The 13,937-nt window shown below is 47.7% G+C and overlaps 1 protein-coding gene across 2 annotated transcripts in view; it reads right to left on the reverse strand.

Annotated features, from left to right (window-relative positions):
- ITGA3 (integrin subunit alpha 3) overlaps nucleotides 1-1,581 on the reverse strand; it is a 126,066-nt gene extending 124,485 nt beyond the window's left edge. Inside the window, exon 1 of one of the 2 annotated variants that reach the window (XM_075350216.1) lies at nucleotides 980-1,579. In XM_075350216.1, coding sequence (XP_075206331.1) covers nucleotides 980-1,143 — 164 coding nt within the window. In that variant the 5' untranslated portion in view covers nucleotides 1,144-1,579. Of the gene's footprint in view, nucleotides 1-979 lie in introns of both variants that reach the window. The other variant, XM_075350217.1, reaches the window with a different exon arrangement.
- Nucleotides 1,582-13,937: the final 12,356 nt, after the last annotated feature.

Here is a 13,937-nt window from a genome sequence, read left to right on the forward strand (position 1 = left end):
ATGGGATATGAACAGATGGAACATACTGTAGAAGATATGAGAGGGAAACAATTTTCCTGCAGTAAAATATAGCAAGGTCATTGTCTCCAAGTTATATTATGCATAGTACTGAATCGCTAATATGAATACTTATGAATATGCATTTATTTATATTTGTATATTCTTTATATAGATATGTACTTAGATAGTGGATAGACAGACAGACAGATAATATAGATAGAGGGATAGAAGTAAGATAGATAATAGAATGATAGATAGATAGATAGATAATAGAATGATTGATAGATAATGGATAGATAGATGGATGGATAGATAGAGGGATAGATAGATGATAGATAGAAAGATAGATAATAGAATGATTGATAGATAGATGGATAGATAGATGGATAGATAGATAGATAGATGGATAGATAGATGGATGGATAGATAGATAGAGGGATAGATATAGATAGATAGATATAGATAGATAGATAGATAGAGGCTAGATAGATAGAGGGATAGATAGATAGAATCATAGATAGATAGATAGAGGATAGATAGATAGAGGCTAGATAGAGGGATAGATAGATAGATAGAGGGATAGATAGATAGAGGGATAGATAGATAGATAGATAGAGGGATAGATATAGATAGATAGATGATAGATAGATAGAATCATAGATAGATAGATAGATGGATAGATATAGATAGATAGATAGATAGATAATGGATAGATATAGATAGATAGATAGATAGATAGATAGATAGATGGATAGATAGATAGAATCATAGATAGATGGATAGATAGATAGATTAGGTGGATAGATAGATAGATAGATAGATGGATAGATAGATAGATAGAATCATAGATAGATGGATAGATAGATAGATTAGGTGGATAGATAGATAGATAGAGGCTAGATAAGCCCCCCCTCCCCCCACCTGTTGCAGTCACTGCTGCCCACTGCGCAGATGCCCCCTTGTGCCCTCTTATACTCACAGGTAGCGCTGCTGCCCCTCACTCTGATTGTGCAGGAGCACGGAGAAGCCGAACATCCCCCCGGGGACCCCCGCCTGCTTTATGACCGGGTACACGGTGTCCAGGTTGAAGCCGGAGGTCGCCAGGCACAGTCCCAGCAGCAGGCAGACCGGAGCTGGCCCCATGCCGAGCGCTTCAGGTCTCAGACCCAGGTGTGTGCTGGTTCTGTCCCTGGTGCTGATCAGAGCAGGCTGTGCTCAGTGGTCCCTGTGTGAGGGTCCCGCCTGTGCCCCCCGCAGCAGCATACACCCCTGTACTGGCCGCACGTAGATCTTCTGCAGATTAAACTTGATTCCAGCAGAATGTTGAAGATCCCATGAGTGCAGTGGCTTCCTAGTGCAGATCCTGTCACCTCCTGCAGAGACCTGAGTGCTGGCCCCAGGCTCCCTCCCTCCTCAGACCCTCCTCCAGCCCCTGCACCCTGGGCCAGGCCCTCCCATTGCACTGCCTGCTGCTGCCCCTTTCCCTCTCTCTTTCATTTCCACCTTCCCAGTCTCTCTGGGATTTTCTTTCTTCCTTCTACTCCCTCTTTTCTTCCGGTGAACTTCTTCCTTACACCCGGCACAGATCCCATGCAGGTTGTCTTAAAGGGGCCGCCTCCCCTGCACCTGCCTGTGCTGGGAATGACTGAGAGGAGGGGGTGCTGGGAGGGGAGAGCAGGGCTCCAGCTTTCTCACACTAGGCATAGACTTCACACAACTGTGTCACTGCACTCACAGCCACATGTGTACACAGACAGGCAATGATTCCCACTCACAGCCACATGTGTACACAGACAGGCAATGATTCCCACTCACAGCCACATGTGTACACAGGCAATGATTCCCACTCACAATCCACATGTGTACACAGACAGGCAATGATTCCCACTCACAGCCACATGTGTACACAGACAGGCAATGATTCCCACTCACAGCCACATGTGTACACAGACAGGCAATGATTCCCACTCACAGCCACATGTGTACACAGACAGGCAATGATTCCCACTCACAGCCACATGTGTACACAGGCAATGATTCCCACTCACAATCCACATGTGTACACAGACAGGCAATGATTCCCACTCACAGCCACATGTGTACACAGACAGGCAATGATTCCCACTCACAGCCACATGTGTACACAGACAGGCAATGATTCCCACTCACAGCCACATGTGTACACAGACAGGCAATGATTCCCACTCACAGCCACATGTGTACACAGGCAATGATTCCCACTCACAATCCACATGTGTACATAGACAGGCAATGATTCCCACTCACAGCCACATGTGTACACAGACAGGCAATGATTCCCACTCACAGCCACATGTGTACACAGACAGGCAATGATTCCCACTCACAGCCACATGTGTACACAGACAGGCAATGATTCCCACTCACAGCCACATGTGTACACAGGCAATGATTCCCACTCACAATCCACATGTGTACACAGACAGGCAATGATTCCCACTCACAGCCACATGTGTACACAGACAGGCAATGATTCCCACTCACAGCCACATGTGTACACAGACAGGCAATGATTCCCACTCACAGCCACATGTGTACACAGACAGGCAATGATTCCCACTCACAGCCACATGTGTACACAGGCAATGATTCCCACTCACAATCCACATGTGTACACAGACAGGCAATGATTCCCACTCACAGCCACATGTGTACACAGACAGGCAATGATTCCCACTCACAGCCACATGTGTACACAGACAGGCAATGATTCCCACTCACAGCCACATGTGTACACAGACAGGCAATGATTCCCACTCACAGCCACATGTGTACACAGGCAATGATTCCCACTCACAATCCACATGTGTACATAGACAGGCAATGATTCCCACTCACAGCCACATGTGTACACAGACAGGCAATGATTCCCACTCACAGCCACATGTGTACACAGACAGGCAATGATTCCCACTCACAGCCACATGTGTACACAGACAGGCAATGATTCCCACTCACAGCCACATGTGTACACAGGCAATGATTCCCACTCACAATCCACATGTGTACACAGACAGGCAATGATTCCCACTCACAGCCACATGTGTACACAGACAGGCAATGATTCCCACTCACAGCCACATGTGTACACAGACAGGCAATGATTCCCACTCACAGCCACATGTGTACACAGACAGGCAATGATTCCCACTCACAGCCACATGTGTACACAGACAGGCAATGATTCCCACTCACAGCCACATGTGTACACAGACAGGCAATGATTCCCAATCACAGCCACATGTGTACACAGACAGGCAATGATTCCCACTCACAACCACATGTGTACACAGACAGGCAATGATTCCCACTCACAGCCACATGTGTACACAGACAGGCAATGATTCCCACTCACAATCCACATGTGTACACAGACAGGCAATGATTCCCACTCACAATCCACATGTGTACACAGATAGGCAATGATTCCCACTCACAGCCACATGTGTACACAGACAGGCAATGATTCCCACTCACAATCCACATGTGTACACAGACAGGCAATGATTCCCACTCACAGCCACATGTGTACACAGACAGGCAATGATTCCCACTCACAATCCACATGTGTACACAGACAGGCAATGATTCCCACTCACAACCACATGTGTACACAGATAGGCAATGATTCCCACTCACAGCCACATGTGTACACAGACAGGCAATGATTCCCACTCACAATCCACATGTGTACACAGACAGGCAATGATTCCCACTCACAGCCACATGTGTACACAGACAGGCAATTATTCACACTCACAGCCACATGTGTACACAGACAGGGAAAGATTCCCACTCACAATCCACATGTGTACACAGACAGGCAATGATTCCCACTCACAACCACATGTGTACACAGATAGGCAATGATTCCCACTCACAGCCACATGTGTACACAGACAGGCAATGATTCCCACTCACAATCCACATGTGTACACAGACAGGCAATGATTCCCACTCACAGCCACATGTGTACACAGACAGGCAATGATTCCCACTCACAATCCACATGTGTACACAGACAGGCAATGATTCCCACTCACAACCACATGTGTACACAGATAGGCAATGATTCCCACTCACAGCCACATGTGTACACAGACAGGCAATGATTCCCACTCACAATCCACATGTGTACACAGACAGGCAATGATTCCCACTCACAGCCACATGTGTACACAGACAGGCAATGATTCCCATTCACAGCCACATGTGTACACAGACAGGCAATTATTCACACTCACAGCCACATGTGTACACAGACAGGGAAAGATTCCCACTCACAGCCACATGTGTACACAGACAGGCAAAGATTCCCACTCACAGCCACATGTGTACACAGACAGGCAAAGATTCCCACTCACAGCCACATGTGTACACAGACAGGCAAAGATTCCCACTCACAGCCACATGTGTACACAGACAGGCAATGATTCCCACTCACAGTCACATGTGTACACAGACAGGCAATGATTCTCACCCACAGTCACATGTGTACACAGACAGGCAATGATTCCCACTCACAATCCACATGTGTACACAGACAGGCAATGATTCCCACTCACAGCCACATGTGTACACAGACAGGCAATGATTCCCACTCACAATCCACATGTGTACACAGACAGGCAATGATTCCCACTCACAACCACATGTGTACACAGATAGGCAATGATTCCCACTCACAGCCACATGTGTACACAGACAGGCAATGATTCCCACTCACAATCCACATGTGTACACAGACAGGCAATGATTCCCACTCACAGCCACATGTTTACACAGACAGGCAATTATTCACACTCACAGCCACATGTGTACACAGACAGGGAAAGATTCCCACTCACAATCCACATGTGTACACAGACAGGCAATGATTCCCACTCACAACCACATGTGTACACAGATAGGCAATGATTCCCACTCACAGCCACATGTGTACACAGACAGGCAATGATTCCCACTCACAATCCACATGTGTACACAGACAGGCAATGATTCCCACTCACAGCCACATGTGTACACAGACAGGCAATGATTCCCACTCACAATCCACATGTGTACACAGACAGGCAATGATTCCCACTCACAACCACATGTGTACACAGATAGGCAATGATTCCCACTCACAGCCACATGTGTACACAGACAGGCAATGATTCCCACTCACAATCCACATGTGTACACAGACAGGCAATGATTCCCACTCACAGCCACATGTGTACACAGACAGGCAATGATTCCCATTCACAGCCACATGTGTACACAGACAGGCAATTATTCACACTCACAGCCACATGTGTACACAGACAGGGAAAGATTCCCACTCACAGCCACATGTGTACACAGACAGGCAAAGATTCCCACTCACAGCCACATGTGTACACAGACAGGCAAAGATTCCCACTCACAGCCACATGTGTACACAGACAGGCAAAGATTCCCACTCACAGCCACATGTGTACACAGACAGGCAATGATTCCCACTCACAGTCACATGTGTACACAGACAGGCAATGATTCTCACCCACAGCCACATGTGTACACAGACAGGCAATGATTCCCACTCACAATCCACATGTGTACACAGACAGGGAAAGATTCCCACTCACAGCCACATGTGTACACAGACAGGCAATGATTCCCACTCACAGCCACATGTGTACACAGACATGCAAAGATTCCCACTCACAGCCACATGTGTACACAGACAGGCAATGATTCCCACTCACAGCCACATGTGTACACAGACAGGGAAAAATTCCCACTCACAGCCACATGTGTACACAGACAGGCAAAGATTCCCACTCACAATTCACATGTGTACACAGATAGGCAATGATTCCCACTCACAGCCACATGTGTACACAGACAGGCAATGATTCCCACTCACAGCCACATGTGTACACAGACAGGCAATGATTCCCACTCACAGTCACATGTGTACACAGACAGGCAATGATTCCCACTCACAGCCACATGTGTACACAGGCAGGCAATGATTCCCACTCACAATTCACATGTGTACACAGATAGGCAATGATTCCCACTCACAATGCACATGTGTACATAGACAGGCAAAGATTCCCACTCACAATCCACATGTGTACACAGACAGGCAATGATTCCCACTCACAGCCACATGTGTACACAAACAGGCAATGATTCCCACTCACAATCCACATGTGTACACAGACAGACAATGATTCCCACTCACAATCCACATGTGTACACAGACAGGCAATGATTCCCACTCACAGCCACATGTGTACACAGACAGGCAATGATTCCCACTCACAGCCACATGTGTACACAGACAGGCAATGATTCCCACTCACAGCCACATGTGTACACAGACAGGCAATGATTTCCACTCACAATCCACATGTGTACACAGACAGGCAATGATTCCCACTCACAACCACATGTGTACACAGATAGGCAATGATTCCCACTCACAGCCACATGTGTACACAGACAGTCAATGATTCCCACTCACAATCCACATGTGTACACAGACAGGCAATGATTCCCACTCACAATCCACATGTGTACACAGACAGGCAATTATTCACACTCACAGCCACATGTGTACACAGACAGGCAATGATTCCCACTCACAATCCACATGTGTACACAGACAGACAATGATTCCCACTCACAGCCACATGTGTACACAGACAGGCAATGATTCCCACTCACAGCCACATGTGTACACAGACAGGCAATGATTCCCACTCACAATCCACATGTGTACACAGACAGGCAATGATTCCCACTCACAGCCACATGTGTACACAGACAGGCAATGATTCCCACTCACAGCCACATGTGTACACAGACAGGGAAAGATTCCCACTCACAGCCACATGTGTACACAGACAGGCAATGATTTCCACTCACAATCCACATGTGTACACAGACAGGCAATGATTCCCACTCACAGCCACATGTGTACACAGACAGGCAAAGATTCCCATTCACAGCCACATGTGTACACAGACAGGCAATTATTCACACTCACAGCCACATGTGTACACAGACAGGGAAAGATTCCCACTCACAGCCACATGTGTACACAGACAGGCAAAGATTCCCACTCACAGCCACATGTGTACACAGACAGGCAAAGATTCCCACTCACAGCCACATGTGTACACAGACAGGCAAAGATTCCCACTCACAGCCACATGTGTACACAGACAGGCAATGATTCCCACTCACAGTCACATGTGTACACAGACAGGCAATGATTCTCACCCACAGCCACATGTGTACACAGACAGGCAATGATTCCCACTCACAATCCACATGTGTACACAGACAGGGAAAGATTCCCACTCACAGCCACATGTGTACACAGACAGGAAAAGATTCCCACTCACAGCCACATGTGTACACAGACAGGCAATGATTCCCACTCACAGTCACATGTGTACACAGACAGGCAATGATTCTCACCCACAGCCACATGTGTACACAGACAGGCAATGATTCCCACTCACAATCCACATGTGTACACAGACAGGCAATGATTCCCACTCACAGCCACATGTGTACACAGACAGGCAATGATTCCCACTCACAATCCACATGTGTACACAGACAGGCAATGATTCCCACTCACAACCACATGTGTACACAGATAGGCAATGATTCCCACTCACAGCCACATGTGTACACAGACAGGCAATGATTCCCACTCACAATCCACATGTGTACACAGACAGGCAATGATTCCCACTCACAGCCACATGTTTACACAGACAGGCAATTATTCACACTCACAGCCACATGTGTACACAGACAGGGAAAGATTCCCACTCACAATCCACATGTGTACACAGACAGGCAATGATTCCCACTCACAACCACATGTGTACACAGATAGGCAATGATTCCCACTCACAGCCACATGTGTACACAGACAGGCAATGATTCCCACTCACAATCCACATGTGTACACAGACAGGCAATGATTCCCACTCACAGCCACATGTGTACACAGACAGGCAATGATTCCCACTCACAATCCACATGTGTACACAGACAGGCAATGATTCCCACTCACAACCACATGTGTACACAGATAGGCAATGATTCCCACTCACAGCCACATGTGTACACAGACAGGCAATGATTCCCACTCACAATCCACATGTGTACACAGACAGGCAATGATTCCCACTCACAGCCACATGTGTACACAGACAGGCAATGATTCCCATTCACAGCCACATGTGTACACAGACAGGCAATTATTCACACTCACAGCCACATGTGTACACAGACAGGGAAAGATTCCCACTCACAGCCACATGTGTACACAGACAGGCAAAGATTCCCACTCACAGCCACATGTGTACACAGACAGGCAAAGATTCCCACTCACAGCCACATGTGTACACAGACAGGCAAAGATTCCCACTCACAGCCACATGTGTACACAGACAGGCAATGATTCCCACTCACAGTCACATGTGTACACAGACAGGCAATGATTCTCACCCACAGCCACATGTGTACACAGACAGGCAATGATTCCCACTCACAATCCACATGTGTACACAGACAGGGAAAGATTCCCACTCACAGCCACATGTGTACACAGACAGGCAATGATTCCCACTCACAGCCACATGTGTACACAGACATGCAAAGATTCCCACTCACAGCCACATGTGTACACAGACAGGCAATGATTCCCACTCACAGCCACATGTGTACACAGACAGGGAAAAATTCCCACTCACAGCCACATGTGTACACAGACAGGCAAAGATTCCCACTCACAATTCACATGTGTACACAGATAGGCAATGATTCCCACTCACAGCCACATGTGTACACAGACAGGCAATGATTCCCACTCACAGCCACATGTGTACACAGACAGGCAATGATTCCCACTCACAGTCACATGTGTACACAGACAGGCAATGATTCCCACTCACAGCCACATGTGTACACAGGCAGGCAATGATTCCCACTCACAATTCACATGTGTACACAGATAGGCAATGATTCCCACTCACAATGCACATGTGTACATAGACAGGCAAAGATTCCCACTCACAATCCACATGTGTACACAGACAGGCAATGATTCCCACTCACAGCCACATGTGTACACAGACAGGCAATGATTCCCACTCACAATCCACATGTGTACACAGACAGACAATGATTCCCACTCACAATCCACATGTGTACACAGACAGGCAATGATTCCCACTCACAGCCACATGTGTACACAGACAGGCAATGATTCCCACTCACAGCCACATGTGTACACAGACAGGCAATGATTCCCACTCACAGCCACATGTGTACACAGACAGGCAATGATTTCCACTCACAATCCACATGTGTACACAGACAGGCAATGATTCCCACTCACAACCACATGTGTACACAGATAGGCAATGATTCCCACTCACAGCCACATGTGTACACAGACAGGCAATGATTCCCACTCACAATCCACATGTGTACACAGACAGGCAATGATTCCCACTCACAATCCACATGTGTACACAGACAGGCAATTATTCACACTCACAGCCACATGTGTACACAGACAGGCAATGATTCCCACTCACAATCCACATGTGTACACAGACAGACAATGATTCCCACTCACAGCCACATGTGTACACAGACAGGCAATGATTCCCACTCACAGCCACATGTGTACACAGACAGGCAATGATTCCCACTCACAATCCACATGTGTACACAGACAGGCAATGATTCCCACTCACAGCCACATGTGTACACAGACAGGCAATGATTCCCACTCACAGCCACATGTGTACACAGACAGGGAAAGATTCCCACTCACAGCCACATGTGTACACAGACAGGCAATGATTTCCACTCACAATCCACATGTGTACACAGACAGGCAATGATTCCCACTCACAACCACATGTGTACACAGATAGGCAATGATTCCCACTCACAGCCACATGTGTACACAGACAGGCAATGATTCCCACTCACAATCCACATGTGTACACAGACAGGCAATGATTCCCACTCATAGCCACATGTGTACACAGACAGGCAATGATTCCCACTCACAGCCACATGTGTACACAGACAGGCAATGATTCCCACTCACAGCCACATGTGTACACAGACAGGGAAAGATTCCCACTCACAGCCACATGTGTACACAGACAGGCAAAGATTCCCACTCACAGCCACATGTGTACACAGACAGGCAAAGATTCCCACTCACAGCCACATGTGTACACAGACAGGCAAAGATTCCCACTCACAGCCACATGTGTACACAGACAGGCAATGATTCCCACTCACAGTCACATGTGTACACAGACAGGCAATGATTCTCACCCACAGCCACATGTGTACACAGACAGGCAATGATTCCCACTCACAATCCACATGTGTACACAGACAGGGAAAGATTCCCACTCACAGCCACATGTGTACACAGACAGGCAATGATTCCCACTCACAGCCACATGTGTACACAGACAGGCAAAGATTCCCACTCACAGCCACATGTGTACACAGACAGGCAATAATTCCCACTCACAATCCACATGTGTACACAGACAGGGAAAGATTCCCACTCACAGCCACATGTGTACACAGACAGGCAAAGATTCCCACTCCCAGCCACATGTGTACACAGACAGGCAATGATTCCCACTCACAATGCACATGTGTACATAGACAGGCAAAGATTCCCACTCACAGCCACATGTGTACACAGACAGGCAATGATTCCCACTCACAGCCACATGTGTACACAGACAGGCAATGATTCCCACTCACAATCCACATGTGTACACAGACAGACAATGATTCCCACTCACAATCCACATGTGTACACAGACAGGCAATGATTCCCACTCACAGCCACATGTGTACACAGACAGGCAATGATTCCCACTCACAGCCACATGTGTACACAGACAGGCAATGATTCCCACTCACAGCCACATGTGTACACAGACAGGCAATGATTTCCACTCACAATCCACATGTGTACACAGACAGGCAATGATTCCCACTCACAACCACATGTGTACACAGATAGGCAATGATTCCCACTCACAGCCACATGTGTACACAGACAGGCAATGATTCCCACTCACAATCCACATGTGTACACAGACAGGCAATGATTCCCACTCACAATCCACATGTGTACACAGACAGGCAATTATTCACACTCACAGCCACATGTGTACACAGACAGGCAATGATTCCCACTCACAATCCACATGTGTACACAGACAGACAATGATTCCCACTCACAGCCACATGTGTACACAGACAGGCAATGATTCCCACTCACAGCCACATGTGTACACAGACAGGCAATGATTCCCACTCACAATCCACATGTGTACACAGACAGGCAATGATTCCCACTCACAGCCACATGTGTACACAGACAGGCAATGATTCCCACTCACAGCCACATGTGTACACAGACAGGGAAAGATTCCCACTCACAGCCACATGTGTACACAGACAGGCAATGATTTCCACTCACAATCCACATGTGTACACAGACAGGCAATGATTCCCACTCACAACCACATGTGTACACAGATAGGCAATGATTCCCACTCACAGCCACATGTGTACACAGACAGGCAATGATTCCCACTCACAATCCACATGTGTACACAGACAGGCAATGATTCCCACTCATAGCCACATGTGTACACAGACAGGCAATGATTCCCACTCACAGCCACATGTGTACACAGACAGGCAATGATTCCCACTCACAGCCACATGTGTACACAGACAGGGAAAGATTCCCACTCACAGCCACATGTGTACACAGACAGGCAAAGATTCCCACTCACAGCCACATGTGTACACAGACAGGCAAAGATTCCCACTCACAGCCACATGTGTACACAGACAGGCAAAGATTCCCACTCACAGCCACATGTGTACACAGACAGGCAATGATTCCCACTCACAGTCACATGTGTACACAGACAGGCAATGATTCTCACCCACAGCCACATGTGTACACAGACAGGCAATGATTCCCACTCACAATCCACATGTGTACACAGACAGGGAAAGATTCCCACTCACAGCCACATGTGTACACAGACAGGCAATGATTCCCACTCACAGCCACATGTGTACACAGACAGGCAAAGATTCCCACTCACAGCCACATGTGTACACAGACAGGCAATAATTCCCACTCACAATCCACATGTGTACACAGACAGGGAAAGATTCCCACTCACAGCCACATGTGTACACAGACAGGCAAAGATTCCCACTCCCAGCCACATGTGTACACAGACAGGCAATGATTCCCACTCACAATGCACATGTGTACATAGACAGGCAAAGATTCCCACTCACAGCCACATGTGTACACAGACAGGCAATGATTCCCACTCACAGCCACATGTGTACACAGACAGGCAATGATTCCCACTCACAATCCACATGTGTACACAGACAGACAATGATTCCCACTCACAATCCACATGTGTACACAGACAGGCAATGATTCCCACTCACAGCCACATGTGTACACAGACAGGCAATGATTCCCACTCACAGCCACATGTGTACACAGACAGGCAATGATTCCCACTCACAGCCACATGTGTACACAGACAGGCAATGATTTCCACTCACAATCCACATGTGTACACAGACAGGCAATGATTCCCACTCACAACCACATGTGTACACAGATAGGCAATGATTCCCACTCACAATCCACATGTGTACACAGACAGGGAAAGATTCCCACTCACAGCCACATGTGTACACAGACAGGCAATGATTCCCACTCACAATCCACATGTGTACACAGACAGGGAAAGATTCCCACTCACAGCCACATGTGTACACAGACAGGCAATGATTCCCACTCACAATCCACATGTGTACACAGACAGGCAATGATTCCCACTCACAATCCACATGTGTACACAGACAGGGAAAGATTCCCACTCACAGCCACATGTGTACACAGACAGGCAATGATTCCCACTCACAATCCACATGTGTACACAGTCAGGCAATGATTCCCACTCACAATCCACATGTGTACACAGACAGGCAATGATTCCCACTCACAATCCACATGTGTACACAGACAGGCAATGATTCCCACTCACAGCCACATGTGTACACAGACAGGCAAAGATTCCCACTCACAGCCACATGTGTACACAGACAGGCAAAGATTCCCACTCACATCCACATGTGTACACAGACAGGCAATGATTCCCACTCACAGCCACATGTGTACACAGACAGGCAATGATTCCCACTCACAGCCACATGTGTACACAGACAGGCAATGATTCCCACTCCCAGCCACATGTGTACACAGACAGGCAATGATTCCCACTCACAATCCACATGTGTACACAGACAGGCAATGATTCCCACTCACAGCCACATGTGTACACAGACAGGCAATGATTCCCACTCACAGCCACATGTGTACACAGACAGGCAAAGATTCCCACTCACAGCCACATGTGTACACAGACAGGCAATGATTCCCACTCACAGCCACATGTGTACACAGACAGGCAATGATTCCCACTCACAATCCACATGTGTACACAGACAGGCAATGATTCCCACTCACAGCCACATGTGTACACAGACAGGCAATGATTCCCACTCACAATCCACATGTGTACACAGACAGGCAATGATTCCCACTCACAGCCACATGTGTACACAGACAGGCAATGATTCCCACTCACAGCCACATGTGTACACAGACAGGCAAAGATTCCCACTCACAGCCACATGTGTACACAGACAGGCAATGATTCCCACTCACAGCCACATGTGTACACAGACAGGCAATGATTCCCACTCACAGTCCACACTGTACACAGACAGGC

This window comes from Anomaloglossus baeobatrachus, chromosome 5 (assembly GCF_048569485.1).
Source record: "Anomaloglossus baeobatrachus isolate aAnoBae1 chromosome 5, aAnoBae1.hap1, whole genome shotgun sequence".
NCBI lineage: Eukaryota > Metazoa > Chordata > Amphibia > Anura > Aromobatidae > Anomaloglossus > Anomaloglossus baeobatrachus.